General features: G+C 41.1%; 1 protein-coding gene across 2 annotated transcripts in view; it reads left to right on the top strand.

Annotated features, from left to right (window-relative positions):
• Positions 1 to 18566, top strand: part of LNX1 (ligand of numb-protein X 1) — a gene marked incomplete at its 5' end in the record, with an annotated part of 66053 nt that overhangs the window by 18254 nt on the left and 29233 nt on the right. For both annotated transcript variants that reach the window (XM_080615187.1, XM_080615188.1), the window contains 2 exons: positions 13822 to 14063; positions 15712 to 15867. In XM_080615187.1, the coding sequence (XP_080471313.1) occupies positions 13822 to 14063; positions 15712 to 15867 (398 nt within the window). The remainder of the gene's footprint in view (positions 1 to 13821; positions 14064 to 15711; positions 15868 to 18566) is intronic.

The raw sequence follows: 18566 nt of genomic DNA, 5'->3' as shown, positions 1-18566 counted from the left end.
TAGAAGTCCAAATGTCTTTTGTGCTTTTAGAAGGTAGATGGGAATCTTATTTTCATTCCCTTCTCTCCTTTTTGCTAGAGATGCTGAGGTATCTGACAGGGACTAAAAGTATTATTCCTATAGTTAGGGCTCTATGGGACTGCTTTTATTCTTATTGCTTTTTGTGGTAAGGTAGTTTAAAGAACCCACAAATGAGCCAAATCTGTGTTGTGGGAGAATTTAAACAAAAATAGTAAGCCCTAAGGACTTTTATTTACACATGAAATAAAGCAACCTGTACCTTGATTTCAAGATTTGACATGTTGAGGAGTAGTCTCTGGCTCTCACGGAGCTCCAGAGCTTAACTATCATACAGTATCACTTCTTCAGTGATCCTGAACACAGCTGACGAGATGAACAGTGTTTTATGGGTGTAGGTTGTTTTATACAGGGTTCTGCCAAAAAGTCTGCCTACTAAACTGGGAGAGCTTTTTTTACCCCCAAATTTTATTAAGGCAACAGTGTTTTGATAATACTTTTGATAAGTTGATAAGTTGATACGTTGATACTTTTAACATGTTAACTAACCGAAAACAAATTATCAAAGGAACAAAAATAAATATCTCCTTTTCCCCTGGTAGCAAAAGGTCTCTTTATTCACTTCCCTGTATTACTGATGTCTATTGGCATGAGTATCTGTGCTTCATTATGCCTGCTTCTCTGTGGGCTAAAGGAAGATGCAACTACCTTTGTAGACTTAGCTGTAATTTTACTGATACCTTGATTATACATGGCCACTACCTACTGTTGAAAAAATGATCTTGGGATGCAGAGTCTGGAATTAAAGTGCAATGAGATTGGGAAACTGGCACCTAAAATTGTCACTGAGAGCTCCCATAGTTTCCATTTGGTGCCCAGAAGAAAGGGCAGGGAAGAAAGGGCAGAAAGTATTCCCAAAAGATGGTTCGAGCACATGGAAAAGTTAATCCATAATAAAGTGATAATACTGTTCTTACTCTAGGTTAGCTTCTCTGGTGAAGGCTTTTACTCTGGAACAGGGATGTCTCCAGAGAAGTTATCCTTGGATGTGTTTCTACACATATAATATACATACTGTATCACTCCAGAACCACTACAGTAATCATGTACTTCGCTGTTACAGGCAACCCCACAGGAAGCAATGCCATCTCTGGAGGCAGATGTGGTTAGCCTTTGCAGAACAGTTTGTGCTCAATTTTGGAAGGTCTCCTTAATGACAGTATCCAAATACTCAGCAAACCCTCCTACATGATGCTGTAGCATCTTCAATTAGTTTTTAAAGAAATAAGAAAATAATTTATCGTGAGGCTGTTCTGTTTACAGTCACTAAACTGTTAGGTATTTATTTCCCTTTCTTCCTCCTCCTCCTTTTCCCTCTGCATTGCACCCTTATAAACACAGTGCTGAGTGTTGCCCTTCAGGAAGCGAACCTGTTTCAAGGCATTTAAGGAAGTTCTTCAGAAGGTACAATCAGCTGAAGATAGGTAAACCACCAACCACTGGTCCAAGGCATTGCAAAGATGCTAAAACAGAGACCCACATTTCAAAGTATAAATATTTAAATGCACTACCAGTTTTGTTTAGTCTCTCTACTCGTTTATTTTTAATCCTCAATGTCCATGTCAGACGGGGGTGGATATTTTGGAATCAGAGAAAATTTTCTCATTGTAGCTGTAAGATTATTCTATGTTGTAAAGCTGGTCAGTTCGGCTCAATGAGCCATCTGCATTGACAGGCTGTTGGGTTAATATTATATAAAACATGTAGGATTTGTTTTATGTATGTCTGAATGTGGGCTGCCAACATGTCCAATAGCCCAGCATGCTGCTGTCCACTGGACACTAGTGTAAATGTCCGGTCTGATCCTATCTGTTGGTGATGGCTTGGGTCACCTTGAGTCAAGACGTGTGCCTTTGCTGTGAAAATCAGCAGGTGATAAGGCATGATCACACTGCTGGAGGTTAGATTGCCAGATTCCATCTGGAGGACCAGGGTCGTCTCAGTTTGAAGAAGATAGATGTAATTATTCCTCTTCCAAAGCTGATAATGAACTGACATCATTTCCTATGCCACTTTGGTTTTCTTTCAGGGGGACCATAATCACTGCTAATGAGACCCAAGTCTACTGAAATTGTGATGTTAACACAATTGCAGCTTGGGCTAGAACAGCCTCAGGCATGTAGGCTGGCTGAGTCACCCAGATGCCACAACCTGTCATAAGGAATTCGTGGTTTGGATTCATTTCAAGGCAGCCTCTCACACAGCAGCCCCGATTCATTCTGTGTTGGAGCAGCAAGGTCAGGCAGGATGTGCCCTCTCCTAGGATGGCGGGGGCAAGGCCACTATCTTGGATTACCCAGGAGAATATAATTGCAGCTCATGCCCACGGTTCAGTTCTCCAGACCTGCTGCCCAGGTTTGCCCATGGGGTCCTACGTGCTCAGCTGCTCACATGATGTTTGCATTTTAATTTCCAAAGCAAAGATAGTTATTAGAGCTTGAATATCAGAATTCCCAATGCTGCGGTGGCATAAAAAGGGAATGAAAGAGCAGCTTCCTAAAGAACATTTTGGGAATTTTTTTTTCTATTCCTCTATTTTAGTAAGATATGTAAGTTAATGATAGCATGAGACAGTATGAGGTGACTGCCTGTTATTATGAATGGGTTTTTTTAATAAATTGAATAATTAAAGAAAAAATAAAATATTTTTTTTTATTTATACTATGTAAAAGTAACATGAAAACTGAGACAATAGAAGAGACTAAGAAAACCTAAAGAAACCTGTAGTATCTGCAAGCTAATGCGTATGAAGAAGTTAAAGTAAGATATAGTGCAAAAGCTGGTTTCACCTACTTTTTTCTCATTGGGAGAACCTCCTCAGGGATATTGTGGAGTTCTCATCACTTACGGTTTTCAAAATGCAATTGCAGAGGGTCACTGTCAACCTAGGCTCTTCTATGATTCTATGATACTTGCCTTTGTCAGGGAAATCCATTTTGTGTTGTTAGTGATACAGTACCCACTTCCGAAGGCATCTTTTCTAATTAAGTGGTTTCACAACTGGATTCCTGCTTCCACACTACTTTATGCATTATATCACTTGATTAATCAGTTATAACCTGCTGGTCTAAGAAAATAAGACAATTTTGCACAGAGGTTTCATCCTATATCTGAAGCCTCTAAGGTCTGCAGCTTCAGGCTGCAGAAGGCCCTGTGTGCCTAGATGGTGTTGCATGCTTTTCCCAAGACACTGTCTGGAGTAACAGAGGACAGTGCCTTTTCTTATGAACCTCTTCCAACTTCAACTGAAAATCCACAGCAAGCAGGACTCATTCTTCCTCCCCAGGCACCAGTTTTTCTTTTGGCAGTTGCATCCGGCTCCCTCTTTCTTAATCCACCTCCTTGATTAAGCTTCAGCAGGAAGAACAGCGTTGTCCCAACCTGACCGGAGCTTTATTGGTTAGTGCACTGTGAAAACTGAGGTGTGAGGGTGTGAGCTCTGTCAGCCTCTGCTGCAAGTGAGAGCTTACAGTGGTCCGCACATGACAGGGAAACCATACTGCTGCGTTTTTGGATGCTTTCAGTGATACTGAGCACTGTCTGTAGTGGGGAGAAGGGTGAGTAAATTGGGCTTAATGAATTTCAGATTTCTATAAATGAATTTAGGTTAAAAGTATTTCTGATAATTCTGTTAAGAAATGGTGATTCAAAAAAACCCTGGGTTTTGCAATTTTTACAGCATAAGTGAGCATTTCCTACCATGTGAGCTTTCAGAAGATTGTAAACAACATTCCAATCATACTCATGCTGTGGCTGAATATGGAGTTTCTGCAGCCTTTAAATGCTTTTACAATGTGTGTTTATTTTAATGGGAGGTTGAAATATCTTGCTGAAGTATCTTATATTTAGCTGGGTGGAATCCATAAAACCATAAGCAGTAAAGAGTTTTGCATGCCCAATGGGTTTGTGGAGCACTGTTCTGAAAATTGGCTTCTAACATCCCTCTGATACATCCATACTCTTCCAGCCTGACATGCAAAAGAGATACTGTGGAGCCAGGAGGAGTAGAAGCCAGAACTTTTTCTACTAAAATGTACTGTTGGCTATGTTTATCTTCCCAAAAAATACAGAGTAATGAGATACCTAGTCAACAGTGTGACTTACGTACTTCTTATGCCAGTGTCAATACTCATGTAGGTTGAAATCGTGGAAATTGAATCTGAGATACACCAGGAAATGTTGTACTCTTCCTTTCCCACCCCTACTAGAAACCCATGCTGTTTAAGGGTTTTAAGACACAGTGATTCATGAGTTCAGTTCACTTACCATAGGATTTATAAAGGATCCTCATTGAATATCAATCATTGGATTTGATAAGACAAGAGAAATACTTTTTAAAAGGAGAAACATTTGTGACATCTTAAGATACTGCTTAGACATGGTGGTGGAGATGTTTGCCCAGCACTCAGAGGGGCATCTGACAGGTATCTCTGTGGTTTTTCAGCTTCTGAGAAGCCATGCTGAGATCTTTTTCTGATCATCCCCATGAGGAAGCAAGTATGTGTTCAGAGCTTGAAGTGTAGAAAGATGTGTTAGCAATGTAATTTAGATACCCATGCTGACCTAAAAGGGGTCTTAGGTGACTTTTCAGTCACCGAGGCCAGAGACGAGTGCCGCTAGAGCTAGAGTTGTGAGTGGCTGTCCATAGCATATTCTTTCAACAAGAGAGTATAAAGACAGTATTTGTTATTTACTGGCTGGAAACCCATTATTTCCTGTAATTTCAAATTCCAATGGAGACAGTATTAGTAAACTCAGGCCTTGGGTTGAAAACATCTTGAAATGGAACATGGTGTTCCCTTTCTACTATTTTACATCTTAGAGAATGATATGCGTGTGTCGCTGCTTTGTGTCACATCAGACAAACCGATGCCTCTAACCTATTCTCGGTAGTGCTGACTTGTTGAGTCTGTGACATAGGAGATACTGTCATTCATTTTATTTTATAAAGAATTGTGTGCTAAGTAGGTGTATATACAAAATTTCTGTCTGGCAGGCTCTTCTGTCTGTGGCTGCAAGAATCAGGTTACGCTAACACTGTCACTCTTGTTAGAAAAACAAACCCGTTTGTCTCATTACAAACCTATTTTGCTCACTGCATCATGGAGTTTTTACGGTATAGGTGGGGATAGTAGGAGGGGAAGACAAAGCTGAGATGCTAAGTTCCAGCAGACTAGTTATACCTGTTGAATATAATCCGGTGATCAAAGCACTGAACAGTAAACATGAAAAACACATGAATCAACAGACTGAATACTTATTCTCAACATTAATTATATATATATATCCACATAAGTTGAAAAATTCAGTGCAATGATTGTGTGGCATTATGAGATATAGAATTGCAATGCCTTAAGAATTTCTTTGTCCTTGCACTTGCTATTTTTGTCACAGGTAACTTAATTTTAGCAGTATTAACATTTTTTGAGACTTTGTATATATATGCTCTGATCTTCCTTAGGCTCATTTTGCAGTTAAGGTTCTAATTAGGAATATTTTCAGTGTTTCTGCTGCAGTCTTATTACATAGGATCTCAATTTCTGCTGTAAAATGTTATATTATTTTGTTAGTATAAGGCAAAATTAATAGTCAAGATTGCCTGCGGAATACCAATGCTGTTCTTTGAGTGGTCTTGGACTCAGAACCAGATATGAAGCTGACAGTTGCTGGTGGCAGGTCTTATGTTGCTTTCCAAATACCCAGCTGACACACACTACCTGCAATTGCTCCTGCATGCTGGCTGTCTGTAGATAAAAGAATATACTATTAATAAGTACCCGAGTTTTCCATGAAGAAACCTCTTGAAGGCTTTAAAATTTGTGTTTTCTCTCTTTTGTTTGAAACAACGTTCCAGTTCACTCTTCAAGAATAGGGAAGGCTGAAGCTTTAAAGTGTGTTGTTTAGAAAATGATGCAATTCTGGAAAGCGAAGAAAGAACCTGGTGAAGTTTTCATCAAGTTCCACCTTTGCTGAAGTCAAGAGGAGTTTTCAGTACTTTAGGACTAGCATAATTGAGCAGGATTAGTGGGTTTAAATGATGTATATATGTTGAATGCTGAAAGCACTAGAAGCCATCAGCAAGGTTTACAGGTTCCCACCAGCTAAAAAACGCTAGTCCTCTACCTCTTATTTTTCCCTTTTATTTTGCTCTAAATCTGCCACCAAGGCATTCCTGGTGTGTCAGTGCCTAGGCACCTACCAAAAGTCAGAGATAGTGTGGGGCTCCTCTGTTTTCCTTGTTTGTGTCAGCTGGTGTGAGTAGATTGCATGAGATATGTAGATTATTCTTTGGAAGCTTCAGTGTTTAATTAAGTTCAGTATAAATAAATACTGCTGTTGTTTTACATCACACAAGATCACTCTTGTTCTGTACTTCTAGCCAGTAACTTTCCTGTGATGACAAATGTTTGTTATAGTAATCCAGGAGTAAATACTGATTAATAAACTGACTGCAGTCTTTCACCCTGGTCAATTCCTCATGTTTGTTGCTTGAAGTCTACTTCTGCTCCACAAGCCTTACATTTAAAAGCAGCATTGGAAGAGGGAGAAGCTGTAGCAGCAATCCAAGGCCATGCCTTATGCGAGCAGTGGCAACAGCCTGCTGGTACCCTTGTGAGTCCTCAGAGCATCTGTGTCTTGAGCACAGGTGAGGAAAAGAGCAACAGAAGATGAAGCCAACAAAGTTAATTGTGAATATCAGCTTCTCTAAAGTAGCAGTTGTGTTATGCACGATGCAGAAGCAGTGTTAATCCGTAAAAGAAATTGGTATTCCCATCTCGTATGCTGACTCTCCCGTCTAAGCTGTCTCTAGCAATTTACAGCTCCATTCTCCTATACGTAAGACAGCTGTAATTTGTTAGAATGGTTTAAGATTGGAACTCGAAACCATGCTTGAGCCTTGAAAAGAAAAAAGTTGTAGTTTCAAAATCATCAGTGATAGAGTAATGGCCTGGAAAAAGTGTCAGGGGAGAGAGAGAACATGATCTGGACCAACAATTTGTGCACAATCCCAGCATCAACTGGGATCATTGCACAATAATCCCAGTCATGATTTTTGCCCACAATTGCAGGAGACTAGTGTTGTTTACCAATTTCTTCCAATTCCCTGTTCCCATGATAGATGTTAATGGGCCTTTAAAAGATTTCATAATAGAAGCTGATGATGGTGGTTGAAATACAACTTTTTGCTTTTTCAAGAGAAGAGAAAATACACTTAAACATGATCATGTGTTACATGATCTTTTGGTAACATGTACATGAAATTTAAACTCTGCAAACTAGTTAAGAGTAAAAATGTGTTCCAAGTTCTTTCAACTCTCCTGAAAACTAGTAGGAAATCTGAAGATAGGAAATCTGAAGATTCCTCCCTTCCCTCAGAATAAGCAGTCAAATTTCGAATGGGAATGCATTCATTGAATGCTTGTTCAGTTTGTGTCTGGCACAGTCTGTCTGTCTGTCAGTAGTTTTGGGAACTGTGGGGTCTGAACTCTGAACTGTAATTCCAGTTTTACACCAATGCAAATTGCCTTCAAGGGCCTGTACCAAAATCACTAGCAATGCTTGAGTCTCCTTCTCAGCAATCAAATCACAGAAATGGGTTAGCTGATGACTAACACAGTCATTATAAAGAATGCTCAATATATAGTTTCCTTTTATGCTTAGAAAACCTTTTCTTTTAAACTGTGGGAACTATAAGTCTTTTTTCTGGTGGTGCACCCAAATTCATACGGAATAGCTGACGTGGAAGTGTAAGTATACAGATACCCCTGCACATGTTCTTTATATAATATACAAATATATTTTGTTTGACAGCATCATAGTGCAAAAGCATTTTGAAAATGGCAGCCCTTCCCTGAGGTCAGATCTTTACAGATAAGATACAGCACAATATTAGGCTTTGCTAGTAAGATAGTTTCAGAGTTTGTTAAATTACGATGGCTTCATTAAAACAAAAAGCATGACAAAAACATAGGAAACCATAACAGGGATATACAGAAATTAAACTGAAAAAAATTGATATTTGATAGTTCCTGTCTTGTGGGAAAGTATTTAAGCTAAGTAACCTTGGCTTAAAGAAATAAATGTTGAAGACCATTATAAATATTTGCAGAGTAGTAACACAGAAATACAGAACCACTAAAAATGTGTTCATACTGCAGCAAAGTCTTCTGGTTGACAATAGAGAGTAAATGACATGTGAAAATCTCTCCGACAGCTAGACAGAGAACCCACTTGCCTCATCTAAACTGTCGTAGCTATGTCCATGTTGACATGGAGAACAGCAGTGACTGTGGAAGAATAGGGTGGAGTTGCTCATCCTCAACACTCCAGAGGCAGCTGGGATTAAGCTTCTCTGCCAGCCCTGATGCTCCAGATGTCAGGAAGCTGTCTCTAAAAGGCTTTTGTTTATAGGGTTATTGAAGTGAAAGAGTAATAATAACAGTGACAGTTTCCCACTTAGGTGAAAAATGAGCACTTTTTTTCCCCAAAAAAAAGATGTTAAGCCTCTGACACGGAGATCATCATGGAGAGGATACCCAAGTGCATCAGTGCCAAGGTACGGAACAGCAGTGGTGAGCATCTAGAAATATTGCTTACACTATGAAATTCAAGTGCAGGTGCAGACAACAGCCTGTTTCTAGTTGCATGTCTAGACAAGGTTTTTGCAGCCTGACTCAGCAAATGTTGGTTGGAAAATGTAATTACGAGTTTAAACTTTGCTTTTTAGATGCTTCATCTCTTTCTTTATGAATATTGAGGAAGGCTTAATGTAGGTAGGACCTTCCTAGCCATAGCTGGTGGTTACAAGTCTGGAGGAATGCTCTTGATATAACACAGTTCTTCATAAAAAGCAGAAAAGGCAAATGCATTAAAAAAGAAACAAAAAAGGAAAGAAAAATCATGTTCTTATTTATGAGGTTTATTTTGTAAGCAGCATTTATGCTGCGGTTAATCTTTACAAGAACTCAGAATTACCAAGGAAAAAGCACAGCTGTTTCAGGATTGTTTTTCATGTATAGCAAAACCAAGGCATTTTGTACATAGGGCCAGGATTTACAGAAGCCAGATTTCTGAGCAAAGATGATACAGCATCACTGGGTGTAAAGAGCAGCAAGGTATTGGCCACCTTCACTGCTGAAGACATTGATGTCTCTGGCCTCTCAAACACTGATATGGTTGGTCTGGAAGAGATATTGCACATTTGCTGCATTTTAGCTTAGATCTGTAACGTGGAACTTGATTGGAGTTTAGGTTCCTCACTCTTTTTTTAGTTTTGGCTTTAGTTAAAAGTAAGATCAGAAGAGCTGGTGGCATCTGTGCCTGAGAACTGACCAAGTAAGTTCACTCCCTTGTGACTTTCAGAAAGCTTGAGAGTTTAGGCATTTGGCCTGAATGGTTGGTATTTGGGTTATGTTTGGGCTATAGTCACAGCTGATGTCACACACACTGTGAATGGCTCATGCGGGGCAGAAGTTGCCAACACCTTCCTGTGAGTCAAGCCTTCCCTTGCCAGATGCGGTAGGAGCCTCTCACCAGGGTCTCACAAGTGAGGTTACCAGCACCAGGTTATCCAGGACACTCCTTGTTGGTTGCCTTCTCCATCAGCCTTTCCAATGGATCAATTCAGGGACACCAGAGCAATTGGGAAAGTTTATGTGATGGGGTCAGGGTGTGATACACACTGTTAGTATCCTGATCCCGGCTAGTGACAAGCCCAACTTACACAGGGATGAAACTGTTTGCAGTGATGGCATAGCTGAAACATACTCGTCTACCCCAATCTCAGTTTAGCTTTGGATCAGTGATGACAGCCCATTATGCAGTATTTTCTTCTGCTGGGCAATCCTGAGTGCTTTGTATACATTATTCTTAATTGCACTCAGACATAGCCTGTGAAGTGACATAGATAGAAAGCAGGGAGGTTTTCAAAGTGCAAATGCATTTAAAGTATACACACCCGATTTCTGCCTGTGATATTGTTTCATCTAGATGGCAAAAAAATCCACGCAGTTGTCCTTGTTTGTGTTTTGCATTTAAATTTTTCCCCTGTGTCAGCCTGGGTAATGGAAATCCTTGAGGTCAACCTCACTTTCAGGCCTTCCCTTGCTGTGTAAGTAAGGAATGCTGCAAGGAAAATGCACCTCTGTTTTCAAACCACTGTTTTTGTTTGAATTTGATGTGGAAGTGATCTGTTGGCCTTGGGTTTTACTGAAGTTTGTTTTTACAAATGGTAGCACCAAGTTAAGGCAACCATGGGGTTTTAGATCTCCTGGCTCCATCACTTCAGATGTGCTGCTCCTGAAGCTTGCAGTGGAAAGCCTCCCCTGCATGCAGAGCAGGGCATAGAGCAAGGTTTGCCCTGCAGCTGATGATGTTAGTGCCAGCCATAATTGCAGCCCTGGGTAAGGTTTCAGCAGCCACCACTGCCCTCTCACTGCCCGGTGGTTAGCTCGTATAGCCAAGATTTTGAACAGCATGTTTCTGCCTCATAAAAGAGGCCACGCAAAGAGAAGATACTATTTTCTGAGTTTCCTGTACACACCTAGTGACGCTGCTTTAATGGCGTGAACTGTACAACACATGTTATTCGTGTCTGTTTGTCTTTTTTGGTTTCGGCCTTCAAATTGTTTCAGAATTGTATGGCTGCACATATGTACTCACTGTCCAGTGTGACTGAGAAGAAACATTAATCTATAGGTCACCTTAGCCACCAACCAGTGATAGGTTCACTTTCTGACTGGCCTACGTTAATCAGGTATCCCACTCTTCCAGCTGTAAATCAGGCAGCTGATTAATAATCACAGTGAGAGAGACAATTAGTACTGGCGTGTAGCTGTTTTATGGATCTCTCTTTTCTGGGAGCCAAATCCAACCATATGGAAAAATGTAGCTGAGACACTATAAATATGATTCCACTTACACAGTCAACTCTTCTGTTTTCTGTTATCACAGCAGTGGCAGCACAAGGAAAACAATGAAAGTGAAGAGATGCTGTTGCAGATTTTATTACAAGTTTGAGGGCTTGAGGCTTTTTTTTCTTCTTCAAGGACACCGTGTTAATCTGAAGAAAGAGGGCCTGAGTTGTGTTCATTTATGCCTGCCACAGTTATTTAAGAAATAACTTCAGTGCTCATACTTGAAGTGCTCTTGGTCCCCTTTTAACTATTTCTGGCAGAGTTAGAAAGATGTGCCTTGTGCTTTGCATCATGATGACTTGTCTTCTCCAGTAAGCCACATCTTAAACTGTGTCAGCCCTCTCTACATTCAAAGTAATCGTCTGCTGTTCATTGCTGTTGGATTGATGCTGTTAACTGGGCCTCTGCAGTGCAGCCAGCAGCAGCGAGTGAGAATTTCCAAGAAAGTGAAGGCTTTAGTAGTGAAATGCAGATGGGCACCAGGCAATGGATGAACCCATGCAGCTGGGAATCTTTAGGGCAAGCCACTTCTGATCTTCAGGCTGATCCTCATGCAACCCACCAGAAATAAAAAAGAAAGATGTGTGTTTGAGGACCCATTCACAAGGCTGGTGCTCTGATATCAGCTGCTGAAACTTTACTGGCACAGTGAAAACAGAGGCAAACAAAATAAAATGTGGAGTAGGAATATCTCTTACATTCTGAGTCTTTGCAGGATACCTGTAAGGCAGAGACTGCCTTTTGAGAACAGCAAACCATTCACTTCAAAGCCATTTCTTTGTGTTCATTTCATTGCATTAAATTTTTAAACCATTTTAAAAACTGTTTTGTTGACATTCATAGGCTGGATTGGTAAATGTGACCTTACTGCAAGTGGGAGATGTCAAGGGCAAGTTCCCAAAATGCTGCATTGGAGAAGTTTAGGTAGGCTGCAAGAGGGAAAGGCCTTTGTGGTTCTGCTTCCTGTGAAATATAAAGGAGAGCATCCCACCGCAGTGTGGGATGCTCAGGGGGTGAGGAAGTCACACCTCTTTTTTGGGAAGGAATAGGAAAATGGCTGCTGCAGCGGAGGCAGGAGAGCTCTTCCTTTCTGTTTTACACAATTATTGTTGCACTCTTGTCTTGGAATAGGTGCTCCAAATAGCTTTTTGTTGGTCTTTTGAAATAGTTGATCAACCTTCTCTTCCATGAGACTATTTTCTTTTGAGACACCTCAATTTGCTTGTGAAAGGTTTCAGAAATAACTTCTGCCACAACCATTCCCATCCATACTTTAAGGCATACACAAAACCTTTACACAGTTGCATCAGTACGATACAGTTTGGGCTTCAGTATTTTTTTCCATCTTTAAGAGAAAAGTTGTCAGAAGTAGTAGCAGTTAAATGATGGTAAATCATAATTTAGTGCTAAAAACCATTTTTGATTCAATTTTCTCTCATAAAAAGCCAATACCATAAGAGAAATTAAACTGTTGCTCTGAAGCTAATACAGAGATATCTGTGACACGTTTTCATCTCATCTTTCTGTCCCAGGAATTGCTTCCATAAATCATTTATCTTCCAAGGCCTCTGTTCAGTGCACTTCTTTTTCTGACACTTAACCCACTAGCGTTGTGTACTATATGTATTATGCATTGCGTTTTGTGCATGCCATATATTATGAAGAGCTTTCTATCCCTAAGGGTTTCCGCAGCTATTTCTGTTAGTTCGTCTTGCAGGGCACTTTCATGAAAGTCATCAACTAGCCTTTGCTACGAAGGAAGAGGTAATAGTAACTGCAAGTAGGGCAAGCTCATTAGATTATGATTGAAAGGCAGATTTTTCTTTATTTTAATGCAGTGAATGAGGTTATAGAGGGTGGGCACTGGGCAGAAGTGGTGCTGGAGAGAAGTCGCAGAGAGATGCTGTGTCCTTCTGCCACTGTGTCTTCAGTTATTTTATTATATTTAATTAAATATTGACTCATGAAGAGCACACACTGACCTTTAATTTCATTCAAGTGACATTCTTTAGCAAATCTTAAGAAACAAAAGCCATGCGTGGTCCTGCCTTTGTTGTCTAGGATGAATATAGAGCAGGTAGTTGGGACTACAAGTAAGCTGTTTCAAAGTAGGCTTGTAATTTGCCTCTTGCAATTCTGAATCTTCAGCTTTTCTGGGAACATGCACCAGAAACAGAAGGTTTTGTCACTGCAGAGGCTGAGTCAGGATTTAGGATTTGGATTTTTTGTTCAGAACCTGTTTTATGTGTTCTTCCTTCATGTGTTGCATTGAAGGGCAGACCCTGCCTGCTACATGGAAGACCACAGCAGTGTGCTCCCAGCGTGACTGCCTTGGTGACCAAAAGTTTTTTCATGGCACAGGGCTTGGTGAGGCACCTTTTATTTCACCAGCAGACCTGGAGAAGCTGTCAGGCCTCACCCTGCTCTCCTTCATTGGTGAGAAACAAGGGAGAAATTACAGACTGTAACCTCTGGCTTAATTAGCCATCTGTTATTCTTGTCCTCTTGTATTCGTAGTAACTATTTATACATGACACTACACACAAGGCTGTGGCTCTGTATTTTCTCTTGACCAGCAGTAGTCTTTCCACATAAGGTGGTAGCTTAGCTACTTCGAAGGACAGTTTTCTTTCTTCTTGATTCTGTGTAACCTGATAAGATAGGCATCTTCCCCTCTTGTTAATAAGCATCTGTATTTCATCGGCCCCTGTGATCATCAAGTTTTTCTCCAAGGGGCAAATTATCTTGGCACCATATAATTCCAATAAGTATACAACATTCAAATACAACTTGTTATCATGTCTTCTTTTCCTTCCCTTCTCCTTAGATGTAAAGGAGCATCCCACTATGGCCTTACCAAGGAACGGAAGAGGCGTTCCCAAGACTGCTCTCCAGACCATGGCTCCAGCTTGGCAGTAGCTGCCCTGGGCCCCGAGCTCTCAGCAGCTGCAGCCATTGCCTTAATGACAGATGAGCCAGGGTTGGTGAATCCAGCCTTCAGCCCCACCTCAGAGGACAGCCAGTCGGGTAGCAGCCCCGGAGACCTGCATCGTAGCAACCGAAACAGAAGTAAGAACTGAAAGTGATGGTTTCAGAGCCTGGTGGCCTCTTTCAGCATTTGTCTTCTGTGAAACATATGTTGTTGGAGGCTTTAAAACTAAAAGGGAGTGTGAAAGCTTTAATTTTACATGGATTATCAAATTGCACAGACAGTGGCCCAATAGTTTTGAGATGAAAACCAAATTTGCTTGACCGCAGACAGCAGCAAGCTGAAGATGGACTAGCTGCACACATGCAAACCGCAGGGCTTAAGAAAGATTATTTAGGCAAGTCAGACCAGTTGGAAGAGTAAATGGCATGTGTGATGTGCTGAGGAGACGGTGTAGCTGTGTAATGACTTCACCAAAATATGGTGGCCCAAGTAATCCCCATAGACTGTGCCATGGGCACCTACCCTAAAGCCTGCAGTGAACTGTGCTTGGCAGTTGCCAAGAATTTTCAGGAAAACAAACCTTAGGAAGTGCCTTGGCAGTTTAGGGGGTATTTGCTGGCTTCCCCGGGAGGTGCAGCTTGGAGGAGCTGGTCCTGCTGAAACAACCACAGTCGAGGATAAATTGCACCAAGAAACCTTGCCTTGATCCTTCTTCACCCTATGACACTGCACCCAGCTCTGATGAGTATCATATTCAAAAAACATGACCTGGCCAAAGGCAGACTTGGAAGCATTAGCAGTGAGTTCAGAGCTTATATTTGAGGCCTCTGAAGCCAAAATGAGCAGCCAAAATGAGTAGTTCAAATTAATAGCCCAAGATGAATTTTGCATTGCACCAGTTGCATCTGGGACAATGGATGAAGCGCTGAAGAAAGACTAGAAAATGAGCAGCGCCATCATCTTGTGTGCATGGGGTTAGGGAGACAAGGAAAAGGAGGGGGCAAGAAGAGAACACCAGAATGAAATTAAATCCCACTAGTTTTGTTGAGTTTAGAGGCCGCAGTCTGTTTTGAGGGCATGTTTTATTATTAGATTACAATGTTTGGCTAGCAAGCAGAGCTTGAAGAGGCGGAACAGCCATGAAGATATCCTCAGCAGGATGGAAAAAAGAGTAACATTCTTTGAAAGTATTATGACCTTTTTTTGTATTGCCTGACACAGGTTAAGATGTGACATAGTTGGTCTATTCCACCTGATAATCCCTGAATCTCTGACATGAAATTTTTAGCTATTGCTGGCAATATCGTTGACTCCCCCTTGAAGGCATTGCAGGGGTTTGAGGCAGTAGTGTGGGGTTTGGGTGGTTTAGTTGGAGTTTTTTTCCAAGAAGAATTTTAACAACTTCCAGCTTTTTGGTTTTGTTTTTCTTTTTTCCTTTCTGAGCTTATGGAGTTTGGAAAGAGCTTCTCCCATCTACATGCATTTTTCACAGGTTTGTTGCTGATTTTGCCTCTACTGAGGATTATTCTCTCCCAGGCTACCACACTCACAGGAGATTTTTGTGTCTGGCCGGTAAAAAACTGACAGGGAAGGTGGCAGCGCCAGGGTGTGGGACAGAGGTAGGGTAACTGTACCCAGATTCAAGTGGGTGCAACCTTGGAGTATCAGCTGGAGTCAAGGTGCAAAGGTGATGTGTCGACAGTTGTATGGCGGTGGCTGCAGGAATGAAGTGGTTCTAGCCCAGAACTGCTGAGCTGTGTTGATCTGATTTTCCTGCCGTTGCAGCTCGACACTTTGAACGCTCCACTATCAGAAGCAGATCTTTTAAAAAAATAAACAAGGCATTCAGTGTTCTTCGGAGGACAAAAAGCGGAAGCGCTGTTTCCAACCAGGCTGACCAGGAAAGAGAGGCTGTTGGAAACTCTGCTGCTGGAGAGGAAGGTAATGCTTTGTTCTCCTTGTGTTATCACTTAAAATAGGCAGGTAGGGGACCCTAGCCACGTGGGAACTGAATGTCTGTGACTGACATGCCTTTCATGTGGTGGGCTGTGCACGATTAAATAAAAAAGTCAATCTTTCCTTATATTATTGTTAAAAAAGCTGTTACTGACTGGCAGGCAAGAATACTACTGGGGTGTGTGAGACCTCACGTAGGTCTGTTCGGGAAACAACCTGTGTGCTGCAGTCAGCCCAGTATCTATCATGTGGGATGTGGGATCTGGGCATCTGGGATCTATTACTGGAGCTGTCATTGATTCACTTTGTCATTTTGTTCAAGAGGCTCCATCAGCATCTGTTTGTCCTCCTAAAGTAAATGGATCACAGCAATCATACATTATAGGAAATTCATGAGGTTTTGGTTAATGTTTATGAAACACTGGAAATTCCCAGTGAGTGGCTGGTATGAAAGTGCAAAGGACTGTAATTATTCCAGCACTTCTGTGGGATCCTGGGTGACAGACTTGTATTACCTCAGCCAGGCAGGTGATGATGTAAGAATGGTCTGCTCTTAAACAGGGGGGAGAGACAGGTTTGTTTGACATATGTCAGGATGAGGGGTCTGGCAAGCAATAACACTCCATTTGGCATTCTCAAAGCAATAAGCAAATGTTACTAATTGCTTTGGACAGTAATTATGAAGCCAACATTAGCATTCATTCATCAAGAGGAAGTGATGATAGAGTGAGAATCATTGTCTTAATCAAGGTCTTCACTGAGATTATAATTCCATTGCGTGAAGTGCTCGGCACCTCACGTCTCTTCCCAGATCAAATGCCCAGAATGAGTACTTTAAGAAAACAAAATAACCAGCTTCCTTTTGCTCTGTATTTCAAGCTTCATTGAAACCTATGCAAAATAAGGAAAGACAGAAGGCTGCCAAATGTTGTGTTTAGGCATCATTATTCTTGAAGTGGTGAATCAGAGAACAGTGTTCAATATTTCTTCTGTTTTGTTTGCTTCTTTCTTCAGGAGAGGTTTACTACATTGTTGTGCTCTTGGTACTCGCTCTCCTAGCCCACACGCTTGTTGATGTAGCCATAATAAAACCTGATAATTCAAAATTTTGAACTTTTTCCGTAAAAAATGATGTGAATATGCTCCTTGGCCTGGAAACACCATTGTTTTAAAGAATTAATTAATAACTTTACTGTCCCAAATATTTTATCATTTTTCCTCAAGTAAAAATTTGCAAGTAAGTTGTCTACAGCTCTCTTTGAGCAGACAAATATGTTTCTCATTCAGTTACTTATAATGCCAATTCATTGTAAGCAAATGCTTGCCCTTCCTCAGCTGGAGTGAAATTCTGCATGCCTCAGGTTCATACTTTACAAAAGACACCACTTCAGGATACAAAAGGACCTCTTAAGGGGAATAGACATTTTCATGAGCACTTTTTATCTAGGCTTATAGATGACATGAGTTCCACTGAAAGCTTGGTTTCATGTCCAGAGTGCATGGATGATCTGGATGCCAACACTAGCTACCCAGTAATCCAGTGCAATCCAGATGTTAACAGAAGGAGGAGTGAATATGGCACTGACCTTTACATTTCCAGTAGAATGAAAAACTCTGTTGTCTCATTTTTAAGGGACATATAATAGGGCCCTGAAGTGGCAATCACTCCAGGGCCCCAGTGACAGCGTCAAGATTCTCATTCTCTCCTTGACTCTGCTTGTGGTTTTATTCCTCTGCATCAAGAATGCCTGTACACTTCCAAATATATTCTACTGCACTGGAAAAACCAGATAGGCATGTAATTACTTAATGAGCAGTTACTCTTACATATGAGACCACAGAAGCTGTGTTCCTGAATTACTGTATTAATTACATTAGCAAAGAACATATTTCGATTACACAGTTTTGGAATTTGGTCTTTAAAAAATGCATGCAAGTAACTCATAACAATACAAGTACTTTAACAAAGATCTCTATTCAGTTTTTTGCAACAGGTGCTTTGTGTAATGGCATCTCAAAGGCTCTCTGTTTCTTTGTGTTGGAGAAGGAAATGAATATATTTCTTTCTGTAGCAGTTATCAGCATCCTGCCACCTAGCAGCTTGTTTCCTTCTTCAGTTCTGTCTGTTTTCTTTTCTATATATTTTTAAATTCTCAGCTGTTCTGAGCAGTCTGCAGTTGGACTCTTGGTCCAACCGAGAAGCTGATCAGACTCTAGAGATAACTGCAGTGTGCTCTGTCCTGTGCTCACTAAAGGTCCAGTCCAAACCTACTGTAGAAAGGCAGACTCAAGTGTCTGTCTCTCCACTGCCACTCTGCTCTCCTGAGAATGGCAGTGCTCCTGTGGGTGATGGTTCCTGGCCTTGGAGATCCCCTCAGAAAGCTGCTGCAGCCTTGCACCAAGTATCACAAGTTCATGTCTGAGACCACCTGAGAGCACATCTCAGCCATACCTCATTGCTCCAGATCAGATGGCACCTCTTTTGTGGCTCCTTTCCTCCTCAGGCTCAGTCAGTGCATGTGCAGAATAAAGCTGAGACTGTGTCAGCTTCATAATGGGCACCTAGTGAAATGACCCCTTCTTGCTGATAACCTCTTCTTGATATAGGAGCTGTCAGTTTATTTTGCAAAGCTCAATGTATGATAGCCCATCTGTCCCCAGTTTTGCGAATCCCCTCATCTTAG

Source organism: Psittacula echo, assembly GCF_963264785.1.
Source record: "Psittacula echo genome assembly, chromosome: 1".
Classification (NCBI taxonomy): Eukaryota; Metazoa; Chordata; class Aves; order Psittaciformes; family Psittacidae; genus Psittacula; species Psittacula echo.
Note: the sequence above shows the minus strand (reverse complement) of the source record. Positions and strands in the feature narration are given on the sequence as shown.